Raw genomic sequence first — 22,308 nt, forward strand, 5'->3', positions numbered from 1 at the left:
TGAAAGGTAATATAATAAATTCAGTTGGCAGTAGCTCCAGGATATTTGGTATGAAGTGCAATTCTACTGGTAATTGTCATAATTGAATATTGTACATTGGTAGAATATGGGACCAAGTTTTCTTTTAAGGATATTGACTCCTTTTGCCCAGTGACTTTAAGTGGCAAAAAATATTGAACAGATTTTGATTTGAACTTTAGGATTATTAAACATTGCGTGCAATATATGATGATTTTGTCATTTATTTGCATAGTTTTTTCATTCTTTTCCTTGACATAAATACCTAATCCTTTGGTTTCCTTCTTTTTCTATTCTTTTTTCCTTGGTATTGATTTTGATACAGTAAGTTTTACGGAATTACAGGGTGGATTATTAAGGACTTTTTCTTCATCTTCTCTTACATTTTTTAAATTAAAATTTTAGTTAATTTTCAAATTAAAATAAAAACTTATTTGTAGTATCTTTAGTAGAAAAATTGTGAAAGGCAAAATTGACAAATGCCAGTTCATTGAAATTAATAGAATTGTAGAATTTTAGAGCTAGCCAGGATTTTAGTGGTCATTTAATTTAATCCAGTCATTTTGATAAAAGGAGGCCAAGCACCCTGTCCATTTGCATTTTTGGTGCTTAAATTTGGAAAAGCTTATACAGGAAGATTTCTTTTTTAGCTTTATCATTTGTATTTGAGCAAAGATTTTCCTTTAAATGTTCCGTATTCTAAGAGAGATTTGGACTACAACAGTCACTGCCAATATCAATGGAAAGAGTGTGTTGTCTAATTCCTGCAATATAAACAGCACTCCAGGAACAATCCTCTCTTTCCTCTAAACTGAAATCAAAGAGTAGTGATTGTCTCAGATTAAATTAAATTTGTCAGCAGTGATCTGTTTGTATAAACTTTGAGTCAAGAATGTTGAAAATTATTTCTAATCCTATTCTGATTATAAAATTGTAGCTGTTAAGTCATGTCTCCCTGGGGAAGGGAAGTGAGGTTCTTAAAATCTTGTAAGCATTTTCTCCCACATTGTCTCAGGCATCTTTACCAAGCCTAATATAATTAAGGGACTTTTCATAGTTATCATATGTATTCATTTCATTTTAATTGGAGATGTCTTTGGCAAAGTCGTTCAGGTAGAGATGTATTGAATTGAGTATCTGATGGTGTCTGATATTCTTCAGTAGCAAACGGAACAATTCTAAGATCATATGGAAAGCACATAAACAAGACTGTGACAGACATTGCATGTGGGTTCCAAATTTTTTTCTATTGAAGAGATTTGCCTGAAAGTTTTGTGGAATCTAGAAACTTAACTGTTACTGAGAGTTGGCTTTTGATGATCAATTCCAGTGTACAGTATAGAACTGTCAAAATCTATTCCTATATTCACAGAAGTTTTGTTACTTTTTTTCCAGATATTTATTTTATGTTATTTATGAGAAATTTCATTTATCAAGACTATAAAAATAAACATATTATTCTTTAGCCTTAAATATGGTAAAGAATCTGTGTCATTGTCATTTATAACTATATTGTGACACTTCATCATTATATTATTGGAGAAATTCCTAGAATATTTTAGAATTGAAGAGGTGTTTCCTCAGATGTCTACAGTGATAAATGAAGAAATTTCTTACCTACATCATTTTCTTCTGTGGCATGTTGGAACAACAGATTCCTACTTGGATTCCATTTAGTGAGGTTTTTAAAAAAAATTTCTTTAAATCCAAATGTTTCTGAAATGTTTTGTCTAGAAGTTTTCTAACTCTTATTTTCTTGCCTCTTCCTGTAAAACTAGTTATATCTTTATGTGAAAAATGTACTTGGGATATATATGTCTAAGGGCATAGCGTCCAAGTCCTAACCTGCCCCAATTAAGAGTCAGTATTTCTAGAAATATAACATTTTCTTATATATGTATATTTTCTTATATATATAATATATATAATATATATATAGTGATTATTTAATATATAGTTTCTGTAAGCCCATCTTCCCTATCTTCAAAGTTTCAAAAGTGTTTTAAATTAATTCTCCTACAGAAAATCTTAGTTACTTTGGGTTAGGAAAAGATTTCTTAGGACACAAAAGCATGAACTATAAAGGTAAAAATTTGTAAATCAGACTTCATCAAAATTAAACCTTCTGCTCTGCAAAGACACTGTTAAGAAAATAAAAAGACAAGGCACGATCTGGAAGAAAATATTTACAAAAGAAATATTAGATAAGTGACTCATTCAGAATACTTAAAACAGACAATATTAAGTGCTGACAAGGGTGCAGAGCAACAGGAACTTTCTACTTGCTGGCAGAAAGGCAAGATGTTCCACCTACTTTGGAAACAGTTTCACAGTTTCTTACAAAGTTAAACATTTATGTGTTACTCAGCAATCTAAGAAAAATGAAAAATATATCTGCAGAAAGTCCTGTATGTGTACCTTTATAGCAACTGTATTTGTAAGTGCTGAAAACTGGAAATAGTCCAAATGTCCCTCAAATACGGAATGGATAAAGAAATTGTGTTACATCCATACTATAGCAATCAAAGACCAAACCACCGATACACACATCAACATGGATATTAACCTGAAAAGCATTTTGCTAAATGAAAGATATCAGATACAAAAGGCTACATACTGTATGATTCTGTTTATTTGGCAATTTGAAATAAAGCTGTAGGAACAGAAAGTGGATCAGTGGTTGTCTGTGGGTAGAGGAGGGGATTGACTACAAAGGAGCATAAAGAAACTTTTTGGGGTGATGGAAATACTCTATATTTTCCTTGTGGTTGTGGTTAAAAGGCTGTGTTTGTCAAAACTCAGAACTATAGAACTAAAAAGCATAAATTTTAGTATGTTAATTATATTGCAATAAATCTGACCTAAAAAAGTAATAATTCTCCTATAACTAGGTAAAGAAGGTAGCCAGTGTGTCTAAGAACACACTGTTGCTACAAATTTTAAAGGAACCAGTCTGCCTGGCTTACAGTATATAAAAATCAAAATAAGTCTCTTGAAATGCAAGAGTTAAAAGTGTAGATTAGGAAAATTAAAATTGATACAATAATAATTTGGCAGTGATATCCAAGAGGATATGTACATGTTTTGTACTTTAATATTTTTTGAAGATTATAATTTTAACTTAAGAAATTTAGAAAGTTGAACTCTTTAAAACTTCTACTCAGTTTATATTTTATAAAAGATAACAAGCTTTTGTTCCATATTCAGAAGATATTAACCATAATCGTTTCAAATCCTTGATATAAGGTGTTTTTGTTTTTATCTTTGTTAGATTATCTGCGTCAAAGTTATGGCCTGTCTATGGACTTCAATTCGCCAAATGATTATAATAAATTGGTGCTTTCACTATTATCTGGACTCCCAAATGAAGTGGACTTCGCTATTAATGTATGCACTCTCCTATCAAATGAAAGCAAACACGTCATGCAACTTGAAAAAGACCCTAAAATCATCACTTTATTACTTGCTAATGCCGGAGTGTTTGACGACAGTAAGTTTTAAGCTGAACATACTGTATGATCATTCTAGAAAGGGGTTATAGATTTTTTTTTAAAGATTTTTAAGGAGAAAAGTACTTTTTGTTAGTCAATATAATAGCATTCTATATTTGCTTTTATTATATTAAATGTATTATTTAAAATAATGAATGTTTGGATTTTTTTAAACCTTAAATATTTGAATAATAATTTAGTCTCACTAGAGCTTTTGAAATAAAAATCTTGATTTTTTTTTTCTTAGAGTAATATATGGGTTTCTTGATTTGAGAAGATTTCTTTGATACGAAATTCTAATAGAGAAGACTAGGAGCTGGAAGAAATTGTTTTGCTGTAGTGTATTTCTGCTAGGGTGTGGTTATAATTTCTAACTAAACAATTTAGGTCAATGCATTTGACAATTTGCCGCCTAAATAATCAAAATAAAATTTATCAAATATTTCATATCCCTTTTACTTGTAGGATTTGTAGTTGTAGGTTTTTGTAAGTGAAATGCGTTACTTTCTATGAAATTATCTCCTATTAAATCTAGGTTACTTTTCAGACCAAATTGCTCAGTTCGTTATTTGTAGTTTCATAGTTTAATAGGGTTTGGAAAATATGTTTTGCAGTCTTTTCCTGCCCCTAGTTTTTCTTTTTAAAATTCCTATGTCAGAGGCTGATCTGGTAGCGTAATAGGTTAAGTTGGCACTCTCCACTTAAGTGGCCTGGGGTTTGTGGGTTTGGATCCCAGGCATGAACCTACACACCATTTATCAAACCATGCTGTGGCAGCTTCCCGCATACAAAGAAATTGAGGAAGATTGGCACAGATGTTAGCTAAGTGACAATCTTCCTCACCAAAAAGAAAAAAACAAAACTATATCAGCTACATGGTATTGATATAAAATTTTTTCTTGCTTCTCTATCCTCATTCTACCCCAATACCGTTGTAAGTTCTTTTGCTAGAATTATATCCTATTAAAGGATAAGGTATTGACATATTGAAATTATTTTATCATATAGGAAACTATACATATAGCACAGTAAACACAGTCTGAGAATTTCTTATATTTTATAGATTGATGACTTTTTGTTTTTATCTTTAAATAGTGACATGTTTGCAAATGAGTTCATTTTTCTGCAGTTTGATTTAGGTCAAGTAGTGCACTCTTCAAACAGTTTTATTTGGGATTATCTAAGTAAGATTCCTTAAAATTTGATATGCACTTATTTCGTGTGAAGATAATTTTAAAATTAGTTTAAACAAAAGTGAAAATTAGTTTCTTACTGTGCCTGAAACTATTCTTAGTTACATGGAGAGGGAACAAAGATCAGGACTTCTCAGTTTCTGTCATAACTTCAAAGATGTAAATTTGGTGAATTTCCTTCTCTCTTTCATATTCCTTGGTTCCTAATATTTTATTTGGATCATTTAAGATGTCTTTCAGCATTTAATATAGAATGGAGTTTAAAATTGTTTCACATTTTTTAGAAACCTTAAAATGAAGTTTTTTGAAAGGATAAATATTCTTAAACAAGAATAATTTTAGTGAAGTCTTCCATTTAATCACTGAATAAGGATTACATATATATATGATAGAAATAATCTTACCACTTTTGGTGCACTGAGGCATGATATTTTAGACCCAGTTTACTTCTTTTTTTTTTTTTTAAAGATTGGCACCTGAGCTAACAACTGTTGCCAATCTCCTTTTTTTTTTTTTCCTGCTTTTTCTCCCCAAATCCTCCAAGTAGATAGTTGTATATTTTTTAGTTGTGGGTCTTTCTAGTTGTGGCATGTGGGACACCGCCTCAACATGGCCCAATGATCAGTGCCATGTCCACACCCGGGATCTGAACCAGCGAAACCGCGGTCCGCTGAAGCAGAGCATGCAAACTTAACCACTCGGCCATGGGGCCAGCCCCCCCGACCCTCCGTTTACTTCTTGCATTCTTTAGGCACTTTTATTTATCTAAAAGACTAAATTATTATGCAGCGCAGCAATCTAAAACATTAATAATTTAGCAAATGCTATTTAAGGAATGTTTCTATCATTCCAACAGTCAGAAGTTTAGAGTTCTAGACTACATAGGGACTTCACGAAGACCCTAAACTTAAAATGATGGTGTTTTGCATTATGAAAATAATTTCTTTGAGTTTGAGAATTATGGGTATATTTGATTTGGTTAGGCTTTTGAAAAGTTTTTATTTATTTTTTAAGGCGTGGAATTTTAATTGAGAGATAAATGTAGATGCCACTTCCTTTGAAAGTGTGGAATGTTTATACATTTTGTGTGTTTGAAGAAGTATGATAAAAATTCCATGCGACAAAAATTTTAATTTTTCCATCTTATATTTCCATCCAGTATTCTTTTGCCAGTGAAGTTTTTCTTTATAAGATTTTTTCAGGACAAACAAACAAAACCTTGTCTTTCTTTAGTGGTGTGTGGGCTTTATTTTTCTGATTAAACTGCTACTTATATGTAAGTTTGATATTTTATAAAATTCTTCTTTAGGTCACTATAGTTAGTTTATTTATTAAAAACTTTCACATCTGTTCTTTATCTCATTTCCTTATAACCCTATTTCCTATGGCCCTATCAATATTAAAATTCCTTGATAAATGTAATTTATGTTAAAGTGTTTCTGTTCTCACTTTTTAATACTTTCCCAATGAAAATTCTTAGTCTAGCCTAAGTGCTTTACAATATTACTCAATATTAAGTAAATATTAGGTCTATACTAAAGGCAAAAGAAGACTACAGATTCAGTAAATTTCTTACAACAGAAAATATATCCATTTGTTATGCTTGTCTCACAACACATCCATTAAAGAGGTTTAATTTTGTTTTTTTGTAGAATTACATTCATAAAACTGGTTTTTCTGTTAACAGTTGCCACTGTATAGTTTTCTTTCTGCATTCCAAGAGCAGTAGCTTTCATTACAGAATTAATCTGATTGTTGATGAAAGCATTTACCTCATTTCTAAAGGGAGATGCATATTGTGTTATAGCTTTGACATTTTATCATACTGCTTTACTTTCTGGTCCCATAACTGACAATATGAGGTAGCAACATAAAGGAAGAGAAAATGATACAACATTTACCTGTATGCCTTAACCTTTGTTGTAGGACGTCGGGGCAGGGTGTTATTAAGAGGCAGCTTTGACTCTCCTCCTAACACGACTTTATCAAGAAATACAAACAAGCTATAGGCCTAAGAATGTCTCTTAAAGGAGGTTTCATTTGTGGGAATTATTTCCAAAGAATGCCTTGCGCTATTTTATTTGAAATATGAATTACACAATTATTTTTTAAATTAATCTGAAGATTTAAAATTATAACAGTTTGGCAATCTAATAGTAATAGCATCAGTTTGACTTTTTAGTATTTTTCTTCTCTACAAATGAAAACTAATGCAGAGTAACTATTATAGTACTCTTAGTTTTTTTTTCTTATTTATATAACTATTATGAAAATGAGTTGGGTATTTTTAGTTTGTAGAGACATAAATTTTCTTTAAATTTCCTATTTTAAAAACTATATTTCAAAAGACATTATCATGGCTTTCTGTCATTTACTATGAAATAATTTGTAGTGAACAAGGTATCTTAAAATGTATTTTTACACAACCAGAAGAACCTACAGCTAGAATATACAACTATGTACTAGGGGGCTTTGGGGAGAAGGAGAAGGAGAAGAAAAGGAGATGGGCACAGATGTTAGCTCAGGTGCCAATCTTTAAATATATATATATGTTCTTTTTTTTTTTTACTGTTTTTCCAAACCTTTAAGGAATTAAGTGAAAGAAATAATTTTGTTTTACTGAATATACTGTTTATTCTTTTAGCTTTAGGATCCTTTTCTACTGTATTTGGAGAAGAATGGAAGGAGAAGACTGATAGAGATTTTGTTAAGGTAATTCACAAAATTAAAATACTGTACCATTGAGTTACATGTAGCCAAGGGCCAAGGATCAATGGTTGCTCATTTTATATACATGATACTTAGCATAATACATAAAGATACCTGTTTAAAAGTTGGGATTAAGTTGAGTAAAAAAAATCTTGCAGAATAGCTAATAAGCCGTAATAATGTTCTTATTTATTATACATTGATTTCTAAGAATAATACATCTATAACAAAAGCAATAAATCTTGAGAATACCCACATTCTGAGCAGCTGTCTGGGTAATTTTCTTAGGACTGTTTTTCAGGTTACTCACTCTTCAGCTGTGTCTTAATATGCCGCTTGACTCGTTTAAGTTTTATTTTAGTGAGTGTGTTTTAATTTCTAGAAATTTTCTTTGTATTTTTTCAGATTTGCCCTTTTTGATCTTCTCCTTTTATGCTTTTAATAATTTTAAAAATATGTATATATTTAAAATATTTATTAATATAATTTAGGTTATGTATAAATTAAGTGTATAATATATAAATATAAGTGTAAATATATGTTATGTGTAAATATATACACTATAAATTAAATATGTACACATACAAACACATATCTGATAATTCTAATATCTAAGCCTCTTGCAACTCTAATTTCACTCGCTGTAACTGATGGTGCATTATTCTTTTGTGTTTTATAATGTTGGTTTATAAATTTGAGCAAACTTACTTCTGTGGGAGTTTTGTACAGATTTGATGGAGAGTTTCTCTACTTCTGTGTTACGTTTGCCAGTCAGTTTAAAGGAAATACTGGTCAGAATGAGTTTATATTAATTTCCTTATTGGAGATTTTCTGACGACTCTGACAATAAAACCGAACCCTTGAGAGCCATGGAACAGGCTGGGATTGTTTATAACTCAAAGCTCAAGTAGAGATAATCAGTCTCTTTTATCTCCTTTTCTTTGCGGGGATTAGACCTTCCTATTTCTCACTGTCACATGGAGTTGTATTTCTAATTCCCCACTTTACAAACTGACCCAAAGTCCTATATCCTATCCTCACTCCACCCATTGAAAGCCAAGCATCTTGATTGTAGTTAAGCAGATCATTTCCATAACTCCAGAAAATTAGTGAATAAAATGTACGATGCACAAAAAGTTTTTTTATATATGCAGTCACAATGGGAAGTGGAGGTTGTCAGTATATTCACTAATCACAGGCAGTCAAGAAGACACAAATATGTTGAAGATAATTAGATGATTACCTCTGTTGTATGTTTTCATTTATTTCTGCTCTTTATATTTCTTTCTGTATGCTATATTCTTTGAGTTTAATTTGCCACACTTTTTCTAACTTCTTGAGCTGGTGCTAACATCATTGGTTTTTGTTTTTAGTTTTTCTAGTACATACATTCTAATACATACATTTAAAGGCATAAAATTCCCTCTAAGTACACATTTAACTTTATTCTTCTAGTTTTGATATTTCATGTTTTCATTATAACTCAGTTTAAAATATCTTCTGATTTTCATTATGACTTCCTCTTTGATACAAGAATTATTTAGAAGAGAATTTTCTTAATTTCCAAAAACAGAAAGTTTTTCTAGTTTCCATTTTCTTATTAATATCTAACTGAATTTCACTATATTCAGAGCGAACATACTCTGTATAATTTTAAACCTTTGAAATGTTTGCACCATTTATTTGGTAGTGTAGCATTGATCAGATTTATGAACACTGTGTATATTTGAAAATAAGATATATTCTGAAGTTGTAGGTATAAATTTCTATATATGTCAAGTTAGGCCAGCACAGTTAATCATAATATTCTTATTTCCACATCAGTATTGGTTCTTTTCCTGTTTATTTCTCCATTTATGGAGAGAGGCATGTTAAAAACACCTAGTTTGTGGGTGTGACTCTTTTTCCTTATAGATCTGATACTGTGTTTTCATTTTGAGTCCATGTTATTTAGTGCACACAAATATAGTTGTAATATTTTTCTGGTCAATCGAATGCATAATAAAGTGTCCTTTTTTACCTTTAAGTCTACTTTTTTTTTGGTCTGATATCAATATAATTATATCAGCTTCCATTTAGGTGGTGTTTATGTGGTTCATATTTTACTTTCAACTTATATTTTAGATGATGTTTTTGGAAACAACATATATTTGGGCTTTTTTTCAGTGTAAAAAATTTTGTTTTTAAATTAGTGCATTTATTCCATTTACGTTAAATGTAATTTTGATATAATTGTGTTTAAATTTACCATGTTTTGAATTGGTTTCTCTATGTCCTGTCTGCTCAGCTTTTTTTTTTCCCTTCTTCCTTTTTTTTTTTTAAATTGATTTTGCTGACTATTGTTTATTACTTAGTTTTCTGTCTACTCAGTTTGGTATTTCTACATGTTTTCTGTTCTCTCATTGATTACATTAGAGATTATAATTTTAGTCCGTAGTAATTTAATAAATTGATACCACTTCTTAGATGGTGCAGGGACAATAGCACAACTCCATCTCCATTTACTTACTTTTGACTTACATGCTACTTTTATTATGCATTACTTTGCTCTTTTTCAAGCTTCTTGAAGTAGAATCTTAGACCATTGGTTTTAAACTTTTCTTCATATCTGATAGCATATATAAAGCTATCAGTTCCCTCTATAAACTACTTTAGCTACATCCTACAAATTTTATGGTGTATTTTCATTATCATTTAGTTCAAGATATTTTCTTAGTTCACTTGTGATTCTTTCTTTGATTCATGGGTTATATAGAAGTGTATTGTTTAACTTCTGATTGTTCATTTTCAAACTAGCTTTTATTGTTAGTATTACTGTCATTACTGAGTTTTAATCACATTTCATTGTTGTCAGAGAACATATTCTATATGATTTCAGTCCTTTTAAACTTATCAGGACTGGTTTTATGGCTCAGCATATGGTCTTTCTTGGTGAATATTTCATCGCACTTGAAAGAATGTGTTCTACTGTTGTTGGATGTAGTGTTATTGATAACAGTTAAGTCAAGGTGGTTGACAGTATTAAGATTTCCGTTATCGTTACTGTTTTCTATATAATTGTTCTATGATTTCCTGAGAGATGAGTGTTGGAATTATGAATGTTTATATCCCCTTTCATTTCTGTCAGCTTTTGCTTCATGTGTTTTTTTTTTTTTTTTGAGGAAGATTAGCTCTGAGCTAACTACTGCCAGTCCTCCTCTTTTTTTGCTGAGGAATACTGGCCCTGATCTCACATCCGTGCCCATCTTCCTCTACTTTATATGTGGGACGCCTACCACAGCATGGCATGCCAAGCGGTGCCATGTCCCCTCCCGGGATCCGAACCAGCAAACCCCGAGCCGCAGAGAAGCGGAACATGCGAGCTTAACTGCTGTGCCACTGGGCTGGCCCCTGCTTCATATATTTTGAACCTCTGTTATTAGTTTGCATATACTTTTAAGATTATTATATTTTCTTGATGATAAAGCTTTTATCATTATGAAATGTTCCCCCGACCTCTAGTAATATCCCTTGTCCTGAAATCTCTTGTCTGATTTTTTTATCTGATTTTTTATTATTTATCTATACCAGCTTTCTTATGATTAATGTTTTCATGATGTATCTTTTTCCATCCTTATGCTTTTCACCTGTGGTTTTATATGTAGTGTTTCTTATAGATGGCTTATAGTTGGATCTTGCTACCCCCTTCCCTCAGAGTACCTTTTCTGCAGTTTCTTCCTTTTCATCAATGTGTTCAGACCATTTTTATTTTATGAAACTACTGATGTGTTTGACTTTTGGCTCTCAGCTTTTATTTTCCTGAAAATTTTATTTTGCCTTTGTTTGAAGGTTTTTTTTTTGCTGGGTATAAAATTGTGTGTTTTAGGGGGTTATCTGAGCACTTTAAAGGTAAAATTTCATTGCCATCTGATTTGCATTGTTACTAACCAGAAGTCAGTTTCATTCTTATTGTTTTTCTGTGTATGATATGTTTTCTCTGACTGCTTTTAAGGTGTTCTCTTTATCATTGATTTCTAATGAGTTTTGTTGTGATTTTCTTTGCTTTTCTTGCTTGGAGTTTATTTAGCTTCTTGATTTGGTATTTTTCATAAATTTGGAAAGTGTTTGACAATTATTTCTTCAAATTTTATGCTTTCCCCTCCAGTTTTCCTGGAACTGTGTTTATACATGTTAGACCACAATACTGTTCCACAGGCCACTGTGGTTCTGTTAATTGTTTTTAGACCTTTTTTCTTTCTGTATACTTCATTGTAGATAGTTTCTATTGTTATGTTTTTATGTTCTCTTCTCCAGGTAAGCCCATCTAGTATTTTTTATTTCAGATATTATGTTTTTCAAGCCTAGAAATTCCATTTGATTTTCTCTTATATCATCCCATATTTCTCCTAATTAGTTTGTATTTTCCTTTAAATCCTTGATCATAGTTAATAATACTTGTTTTAAAGTCCTTGTCTGCTGATTCCATTATCTTTATCATTTCTGGATCTGTTTTTGTTGAAATTGATTTTTGTCTTAGTTATGTGTCGTTTCCTACATTCTTCGTACTTCTAGTAATTTTTTAATTAGATATGGATAATGAGAATGTTACATTACTTAGTGTCTGGATTTTGGTATTTTTAAAGAATGTTAATCTTTGTTCTGGCATGATTTTTAATTGATATGTATGATCTTGATCCTTTAGAATGTTTTTAAGCTTTGTTATGACTGGTATAGATTAGCCTTTACTCTAGGACTAATTTATCTCTACTCCTAAGACATAGCCTTTTTTGGATTTCTGCTAAAGTAGCTGGATATATAATGAGTTTTCTCTGTTTTGGTGATTGTGCAGTTACAGGCATACCTTGGAGATACTGTGGGTTCAGTTCCAGGCCACTACAATAAAGCAATATTGCAGGACATCAAGTCACACGAGTTTTTTGGTTTCCCAATATATATAAAAGTTATGTTTATACCCTACTATAGTCTATTAAGAGTGTGATAGCATTATGTAAAAAAAAAAAAAAAACAATGTATATACTTTAATTAAAAAATTTTTATTTTAATTTTATTAGGGCTGTGCCTTTATTTTATTAGGGCTGGCGTGGTGGCATAGTGGTTAAGTTGGCATGCTCCGCTTTGGTGGCCTGGGGTTCACGGTTTCAGATCCCAGGCGCAGACCCACACACCACTCATCAAGCCATGTTGTGGCAGCATCCCACATACAAAATAGAGGAAAATCGGCACAGATGTTAGCTCAGGGCCAATCTTCCTCACTGAAAAAAACCCCAAAACTTTATTGACAAAAAATGCTAACTGTCTTCTCAGCCTTCAGAGTCATAATCTTTTTGTTGTTGGAGGGTCTTGTGAAAAAATGCAGTATCTGTGAAGTGCAATAAACTGAAGCACAAGAAAAGTGAAGCAAGATACATCTATGTAGCTCCTTAGTGGTTGTTCTCTTTTTTTGCCTGGCGTTTTGGAGTTTGACTATACATGCTCATAGTTTAGTACTTAGCTGTGGCATCCTTCTGCAGATTCATGGAACTCATTCTCTTCCCTGCCCCTCCTTTCTTGTAAATTTGCTCTCAAATTCTAGCTGTGTTGGCCTTGCTGACCTCTGATCAGTTTCCTCAGCTTTGTGATGCTATGATCTCTTGGGTTGATTGTCCCTGTTTCAGAGTCTAGAAAGAGTGTCCATGTGAAAAATGGGGCAGTCATTGGGCTCATCTCATTTGTTTCCCATCTTTCAGTGATTACAGTTTTGCATTGCTTGTTGTCCAGTCTCTGAAAACAGTTGTTTAATGCACATTGGTTTATGTATCAGTGACTCCATTATGGCCTGAGCAAAAGTTTCTTCCAAGCATTTTTCCTAGATTTTAATTTTATGTATATTTTTACCCTATAAAACATTTTTAAATTATTTTATTCATTTAATATTTATTTTGGTTCGAACCACGTCAATTTTTTCACAGGTTTTTCTTCAGTGCAGATTTGCAGATGATGAGTTGTCTCAGTTTTCATTTATCAGAAATGTCTTTATTTCATCTTCATTCTTGAAGAGCCCTTTCACTGTATAAAGATTCTAGTTAGGCTGTTATTTTCTTCCATCACTTTGAAAATATCCCATTGTCTTGTGGATTCCACTATTTCTTTTACAAAGTTTACTGTCATTTTACTTATCTTTTTCAAGGTTATCTGTCCTTTTTATTTCTCTTTACATTTAGGAGTTTTCTCTTTGTATTTACTCTCTAGGAATTTTATGATGTTTCTACACATTTTTATTTATCTTTCTTGGACTTTAGAGTGCTTCTTTCATCTGTAGGGTGACCTCTTTCAATTGTTTTAGAAAATTCTCTGCTCTGTCTCTTCAAACATCTGTTCCTACCCCTTCTCTCTCCTTCCTCAGGAACTCCAGTTATTTTTATGTTAGAACTTTTCACTGGATGTCCTGTGTCTTGCATACTTTTTTTCTATTGTCCTTTTGTCTCTTTTTGCTTCCAACTTGATATTTTCTTCTGCTGTCACTTCCAGTTCAGTAATTTCTTCTTGAGTTGTATCTACTCAGTTGTTAAATCCATCTATTGAGTTCTTATTTTCAGTTCTAAAATTTCTGTTTAGTTCTTTCTTATAGTTTCCATTTATTTGCCAGAATTTTCAATCTTTTATTTCTTTATTATCCATGATCATTTTAAATTCCATGTCTGATATCTTTATTGTTTGAATTCCCTGTGGCACTTTTTTCTTGGTTATTGAACATTGTCTTTTTTCTTCTTATATCTAGTTCTTTTTTTATTGTTACTAAGTATTTTTTATCATGAGTTTTTTGTGTTGTGAGTCCTCTTGGTGGTGGATCTTTTCTCAGATGAGTGGCTTTAAATGCAAAAGAACCTGAATTCCAAAAAATAAAATACAGTTGTTTTGAAATATACATACCAGAATGTTTAGAAGTAAAAAGTGAACTAATAGCCCATGTGCTTCTTTATTAGTACCAAAGAAGCAAGACAAGACAGTTAAATGGCATAGACAAGTTGAAGTTAAAGTTCATTTTGTATAGATGTATCAGTATAAAGGCATTTGTTTCTTAGCTTGAAAAAGAACATTAAACAGAGGACTTTGACTCATCTCCTCTCACATATGGATCAAAAAACAGACATGGGATAGTGGAAAGCAACTTAAATATATGGGTTACCAATTTGTGTACACATAAGTTTGCCACTTGCTGTTGATTTTTTTTCTGCATGTGGATTTACTTAGTAGCTAGCCAGCTATGTCTCAGAAGTGTCTGTAAACGGGCATACAGTCATGTGCTGCATAGTGACATTTTGGTCAACAATGGACTGCATACACAGTGGTGGTCCCATAAGATTATAATGGAGCTGAAAAATTCCTATTGCCTAGAGACGTCGCAGCCATTGTAACATCATAACACAGTGCATTACTCACGTGTTTGTATTGATGCTGGTATAAATAAACCTACTGTGCTGTCGGTCATATAAAAGTATAGCACATACAATTATGTACAATACATAGTACGTGATAATGATAACAAACAACTATGTTACTGATTTATGTATTTATAGTAAATACCTATAGTATATAAATATAGTGTAGTACTATACTTATTTTAGAGTATACTCTTTCTACTTGTTAAAAAAGTTTACTGTAAAACAGTATGCTATGTTACACAAGTGGCAGCCTCATAAACATCTCATGTCTATTGTTTTATTTATTTATTGCTTTATTTAATCTCCTCTTGTTTTGTTTATCATGGCCCCTAAGCGTACAAAATCCAGTGCTGATGTTACCAGTAGGAGGCCACGTTGGGTGATTGACCTGGAAATGAAATTGAGTGATTAAAGATTACGAAGGTGGAAAATTAGTGATGGTTATTGCTCACCAGTCAGGCATGTCCCATTCCACCATAGCTACAATCTTGAAGAACAAGAATAAAGTGACAGTTGTTAAAGGATCTGCTTCATTGAACGCAACGAGACAATCCAGAATCTGAAAAGGGCCAAATCAGACATGAAGAAACTTCTAATGACCTGAGTTAAGACCACACACAGAATCGTATTCTTCTGAACACCATGATGATCATGGCCAAAGCAAAAGATTTGTTTGCAATGTTGAAAGAAAAGGCTGGACCTGCCTACGATGTTGAATTTACTGCTATCTCTGGGTAGTTTAAACTATTCAAGAATCATTATTCATTACACAATGTGAAAGTGAGTGGTGAGTCTGTGAGTGCTGATGTGAAGCCAGCTGAAGAATTTTTGGAAACTCTAGATAAGCTGATTGTAGAGTATAATTACTTGCCAGAGAAAATATTCAATATGGATGAAACCTCCCTGTTCTGGAAAAGGATGCCTAAAAGGACTTTCATCCTTAAGGAAGCCCAGTCAGTGTTAGGTTTCAAGGCTTTTAAGGAGAGGGTAACAGTCTTGCTTGGGGACAGTGTTGCAGGCTACAAATTGAAACCCCTTGTGATCTAGCACAGTTGGAACCCCAGGGCCTTCAAGCATATCAGTTAGCACACACTGCCTCTGTACTACAGGAACAATAAGAAGTCATGGATGACCAAGCTCCTTTTCCGAAATGCCCTCCTGAATTGCTGTGCCAGCGAAATGGAGAAGTACTGTTTGGAGAATAACATAACCTTTGAAGATTTTGCCTACTGTTGATAATACTCTCAGGCATCTTCCTTTTATTGGCGACCTTCATCCCAATGTTGAAGCTGTGTTTCTCCCTCCAAACACTACCTCCTGGATCCAACCAATAGATCAAGGAGTTAATAGCAGCTTTGAAGGCCTACTACCTGAGGAGGACCTTTGCCTAGGCTATTGCTGCAACTGAGGAAGACAGTGATCCAATTCTGGAAGGATTACAACATCTGTGACTGCTTCAAGAACCTTGCTTGGGCTTGGGCTGATGTCACCAAGGAGTGTATGAATGGCATCTGGAAGAAGAAACTCAAGAGGTTCATCCATGGCTTCAAAGGATCTGCCAAGGATGAGGAGCCTACAAAAATCAACAAGGCTGTGGTTGAGAAGGCGAACAACTTTAACCTGAGTGTGGATGGGGATGACACTGAGGAGCTTCTAGCAGTGCTTCCTGAGGAATTGACTAATGAGGAATTGTTGGAACTGGAACAGGAACGCATAGCTAAAGAACAGGCAAGAGAAAAGGAAGCTGCGGAAGAAAAAGAAGAACCCCAAGAAAATTCATAGTAAAAGGTTTAGTGGAAGCTTTTGAAGACTTCAACATGCTTCTTAAAAATTTAAAAACATGGACCCCAACACTGAAAGTGTTTGATTAATAGAGAAGAGTGTTCGTGGTGTGTTATCTGCTTATAAGCAAATCTGTGATGAAAAAAAGAAACGGGCTAGCCTGGTGGCACAGAGATTGAGTTTGTATGTTCTGCTTTGGCAGCCCGGGGTTTGCTGGTTCAGATCCCAGATGCAGACCTGCGTACCACTTGTTAAGCCATACTGTGGCAGGCATCCCGCATAGAAAGTAGAGGAAAATGGGCATGGATGCTAGCTCAGGGCCAGTCTTCCTCAGCAAAAAAGAGGAGGATTGGCAGCAGACATTAGCTCAGGACTAATCTTCCTCAAAAAAAAAAAAGGAAGAAAGAAACCAAGCAAACTACCACAGATATATTTCTGAAAAGAGTGACACCTCCTCAAGAAGAGTGTCAAGCAGATCCTTCAGGAGGTACTCCAGAAGAAGGCATTGGAGATGGCTTCATGGGAAGGCATGACTGCCTATGCCCCTGAAGACCTTCCACTGGGACAAGATGTAGAGGTGGAAGACAGTGATATTGATGATCCCAACCCTGTGTAGACCTAGACTAATGTGTGTGTTTGTGTCTTAGTTTTTAACAAAAAAGTTTAAAAAGCAAAAAATTTTAAAATAGCAAAAACATTATAGAATAAAGACATAAAAAAGATTTTGTACATTTGTACAATGTGTTTGTGTGTTAAGCTAAGTGTTATTACAAGAGTCAAAAAGTTAAAAAAAAATTGAAAAGTTTATAAAGTAAAAAAGTTACCGTAAGCTAAGATTAGTTATTATTGAAGAAATAAAAATTTTTTTTATAAATTTAGTGTAGCCTAAGTGTACAGTGTTTATAAAGTCTACACTAGTGTGCAATAATGTCCTAGGCCTTCATATTCACTCACCACTCACTCACTCACTGACTCACCCAGAGGAACCTCCAGATTTGCAAACTCCATTCATGGTAAGTGCCCTATACAAGTGTACCATTGTTTGTGTCCTCTACTGTGTTTTTACTGCACCATTTCTATGTTTAGACATGTTTAAATCCACAAATACTTACCATTGTGTTACAGTTGCCAACAGTATTCACTACAATAACATGCTGTACAGGTTTGTAGCCTAAGAACAATAGGCAACACCGTATAGCCTAGGAGTATAGTAGGCTATGCCATCTGGGTTTGTGTAAGTACACTCGATGATGTTTGCACAACGACGAAATCAGCTAACGACGCACTTCTCAGAACGTATCCCCATCGTTAAGCAACGCATGACTGTACTGTGATTGTGTGCAGTTTACTAATGAGATTAATAACTATCAATTTCCAAGTACTGATGAGCATAAACACTATTTCTAGATATGTTCCATAGCTATAAAGTGACCTGAAAATATCTGTGATGCATATTGATAACAATGTCACAAATACTGCTGATATTACTGTGGTTTCTCGTCTAACATTCAGAGATGAAGAAAATGCTAAGCAAATGCTAAACTTTAGTTAGAAGTTAATGAACATAAAGATGTCATTTTCTCTCCCCATTCAAGTTCACAGATGCTCTAATTTCTTTTGTAGAACTTTTAGGGATCTTTGGACCCCAGGCTAAGAACCCTGGGTCCATAATGATAGTTTATTATGTTAGTACCTTAAACTGTAGAAAATCAAGCATGTATGTCAAAGAATTAAATATGTAGAATATAATGATATCTACATAAACTAAAAAAAAGTAGGAATATTATAGTTTTATAGTACGTGTGACTATTTTTAAAGTAATAGTTGTTTCAAGTTGTCAGAATTAAGTATAATAATTTCTCATTACAGTTTTGGAAAGATATTGTTGACGATAATGAAGTACGTGACCTCATTTCTGACAGAAACAAGTCTCATGGTAAGTCAATGAGAAAAAATTTTAAATAACTTTGGAATATTAATAGTATTATTAAATGAAATGGCATTTTAAGTAAAATATGTATTTTCTGTTATAGATGGTACTTCAGGAGAATGGATTTGGGAATCTTTATTTCATCCACCTCGAAAGCTGGGCATTAATGATATTGAAGGACAACGGGTACTTCAGATTGCAGTGATTTTGCGAAATCTTTCCTTTGAGGAGGGCAACGTTAAGCTCTTGGCAGCTAATCGTACCTGTCTTCGTTTCCTCTTACTTTCTGCACATAGTCATTTTATTTCTCTAAGGCAATTGGGCCTTGACACATTAGGAAATATTGCAGCTGAGGTAAGCATGTGTCAGTAACTTAAAACAGTTTTCATAGTTAGCAATATTTACTTTAAAATTTTAGGATGTGGCATTATTATATTTGCCATTTTTACAATATTAAATGCTTACATATAGTTTTTGCCTAAAGTGGTATTATAGAAGTATCACACACTTTTGTGGACAAAAAAGTAATATTTGAAATGATGCTCCAAATTTAGTGATGGCTGTTCTCACAGTAATTACATTTAAAGTTATGCAGCATTGTTCTGTTCATTTTTATTAAGTTTGAAATATACAGCACTGGAAGAAACCTACCTAAATGATAGTCTCGTTTGTTTTTTCTAGCTTTTATTGGACCCTGTTGATTTTAAAACTACCCATCTGATGTTTCATACTGTTACAAAATGCCTAATGTCAAGGGATAGATTTTTGAAGATGAGGGGTAAGTGCTCACTTATGTTTCTCATTGTCTAAGTATGCAAACTTTTTGTCATCTGTTAAAAAACACATACATGTTTGTGTGTATGCTTTTCAGGCATGGAAATTTTGGGAAATCTTTGCAAAGCAGAAGATAATGGTGTTTTGATTTGTGAATATGTCGATCAGGACTCATACAGAGAGATCATTTGTCATCTCACTTTACCTGACGTGCTGCTCGTAATCTCAACACTCGAGGTGCTATATATGCTCACAGAAATGGGAGACGTAGCTTGCACAAAGATTGCAAAAGTAGAAAAGAGCATAGGTAAGACTAAACCCAAGAAACGTTTGTTTTCTTTATTGTGGAAAAAATATTTATTGTGGTGTTATAGAAAGTCACAATTGATATTTGGAGTTTGTTGTTTATTTTGGGGAGTCCTTACACTTTCAGACACACTTGTTTACATTAGTCTTTCTGCCTGTTTTAGATGAGCCAAGAAAATTCTGTCATATAGAGACCAGGGTATATGTGGCTGTCAGTAATCCTTATTCCTTCTCTTTATTTCTTTGACTATATATCAAATTTGAAATCAACAAAACTGCTATGTGACTCTGTGTGGAGTAGGTCTTTCTGTTTCATATGGTCAGCTGCTACTATTAAGCAACTAAAACTGAGTGAAACAAGCTTCCTTCTCTTCCTAGAAGTTGCTGGTAGTGGTACTGTCTTTAAAATCATGAACTCTTACCTTCTTAGTGGATTGTCAGTTTTAAACATACTTACTAAAGCATATTGTGTTAGCATTTTACTCAGTGATTCAAATGATTTCTTTCTTTGGTGTGAATACTGAAGTCAGAGTTAATAACAACTTGGCTTAAAAAGTATTATTATTGAGAAATTAAGGTGTCACTTTGCTTATCAGTGGTTCTTAAGTCTGGCCACACATCAGAATGACTTGGAAAGCTTTTTAAAAATAAAGATACCTAACCCCAACTCCAGAACTACTAAATCAGTCTTCAGAGAGTAAGCCTAAAAATCTTCTTTAAAGATCCACAGGTAATTCTGATGTACAATGATTAATAGACTGGCATTTGAGAAGCAGTATTCTGTACACCATGTTTTTCAGCAATGTGATTGTTTTATAATATTATTGATTAATAACTATTGGTTTTTAATTTATTTTAGACATGTTAGTGTGTCTGGTTTCTATGGATATTCAGATGTTTGGCCCTGATGCACTAGCTGCAGTAAAACTCGTCGAACATCCAAGCTCCAGTCATCAAGTTTTATCTGAAATTAGGCCGCAAGCTGTAGAGCAAGTCCAAACCCAGACCCATGTAGCATCTGCCCCAGGTTAGTGTTTTTACATAATCTTTTTCAGTATGATTTTTGGTGTGTAAGATTTAATGCTAAGGATAAATTGAAATATGCAGTACAGGGAACTGGTATGTTACAGTAGAGTAGGCTAAAGGAGTACTCGAGGATGTACTTTTAATTTCTTAGATATTATATGTTCTAGGAGCAGCAGGATCACGGTGAGCACAGAAGAACAGTATAATAGAGAAATGAAGTTGGAAAGGATTGAGAGTGTGGGACATTAGATACTCACAACTGTGAGAGCAATAAGAAGTGACCCAATGGGCTTCTTATTTGTGATTTTGGTCATTGGAAATTGATACACCAGGACTAGATTAATCATATCTTACGTTATCATTCTCTCAGGTGGTCATCAGAATACCTAAGTGTAACACCCCCTAATACTCCTAAATCTTGGGCCAAACACCACAGAATCAGAGCCTAGGATCACACACGTGCATATATATACAAACACATCCACGTGTATATACCTGCACTTGTGCACCCTTCCTAGGGTCCCTTAGGTCAATTCTGTGTAACTCAGATATCTTTAATTAGAATTCAGAACTGACTAATAACCAGCATTCTCTTCAGTACTTGGACTTCTTTCTCCTGGCTCATTAGGAGTCATTTTTATATTTTATTATTCTCACCCTTCTTGTAGAGTGCCTTCTCCACCTTCATTTGTCCTAACAAAAACAATCCATCTTTCCCCTCACCTGCTCTCCCACCGTTCCCAAGACATTTCTCTTTCCTTGTACTTTTTTAAATGGAGGATGCTCATTTTCTCAGTTGATCCTACCTCTCACTTTGCAGTTAATGTGGAGACTGTGCGATATGAGTTTCTTCAACTTCTTACCCCTTCACTTAGAAGCTTATTAGTATCTGAACTCATTGTCCTTCTACTTCACCTTGTCTCAGGAGGAGATGTTAACTTCTTACTCTGGGCTCTGAGTGTTGGCTTTCCTCTTTCCTCATTCCTGTATCTTAAACCTCTCTTTCTTTACCTGCTTCCTTTCAGCGTAGAAATACACTCAGATCTTTCTCAACATCCCGCACTACCCTTAAAACAAAAATCTCGTTATCCGTAATCTTTACTACATCCATTTAATCACCAGATCTTCTTGAGTCTTCCTAAAGACAGTCTTCGATTGCCAGTTCACACTCTCATCATGTCTCTCCAGCTTTCTTGTTCTCCTCTCATTTAATCATGGTCCCAGTCTCTCTTCTACTTTAACCCATAGTACCAAAATTATGTACTCTATTTAAGCAAAGTATGTAATATATATAAAATATTTCATTGATTTCCATTATGTCCTGCTGACATATATAGTAGAGTTGTAATATATGTTCATTTAACTTACCTGAATTCAACTAACAGAACTGAGCAAATAATAGAAGTCATGAAAAAATTAGGTAATTTTTGACTGCTAATCTACTCAATGAGCTTTCACCCACAGGCAACAGATGTTAAACAGCCGGTGCATATTGGGGAATCAATGGTCAGAATATTAAGTTTCTCAACCTTGGAAAAGAAATGAAACAATTCATATTGCCAATTAAGTGGATGGTGGGGATTTGTTCTTATCCTCAAAGAAAAAACTGGAGATTAAATTAATTGAGGGCCATGGGGAAACTGTCCAACAAAGAGTTA

General features: G+C 33.4%; 1 protein-coding gene across 1 annotated transcript in view; it reads left to right on the plus strand.

The window, feature by feature from the left end:
* Positions 1-22,308, plus strand: part of ARID2 (AT-rich interaction domain 2) — a 160,277-nt gene that overhangs the window by 80,101 nt on the left and 57,868 nt on the right. Inside the window, exons 5-11 of the mRNA XM_044756351.2 lie at positions 3,290-3,508; positions 7,347-7,414; positions 18,484-18,550; positions 18,648-18,898; positions 19,226-19,322; positions 19,416-19,625; positions 20,484-20,651. Coding sequence (XP_044612286.1) covers positions 3,290-3,508; positions 7,347-7,414; positions 18,484-18,550; positions 18,648-18,898; positions 19,226-19,322; positions 19,416-19,625; positions 20,484-20,651 — 1,080 coding nt within the window. The remainder of the gene's footprint in view (positions 1-3,289; positions 3,509-7,346; positions 7,415-18,483; positions 18,551-18,647; positions 18,899-19,225; positions 19,323-19,415; positions 19,626-20,483; positions 20,652-22,308) is intronic.

This window comes from Equus asinus, chromosome 22 (assembly GCF_041296235.1).
Source record: "Equus asinus isolate D_3611 breed Donkey chromosome 22, EquAss-T2T_v2, whole genome shotgun sequence".
Lineage (NCBI taxonomy): Eukaryota > Metazoa > Chordata > Mammalia > Perissodactyla > Equidae > Equus > Equus asinus.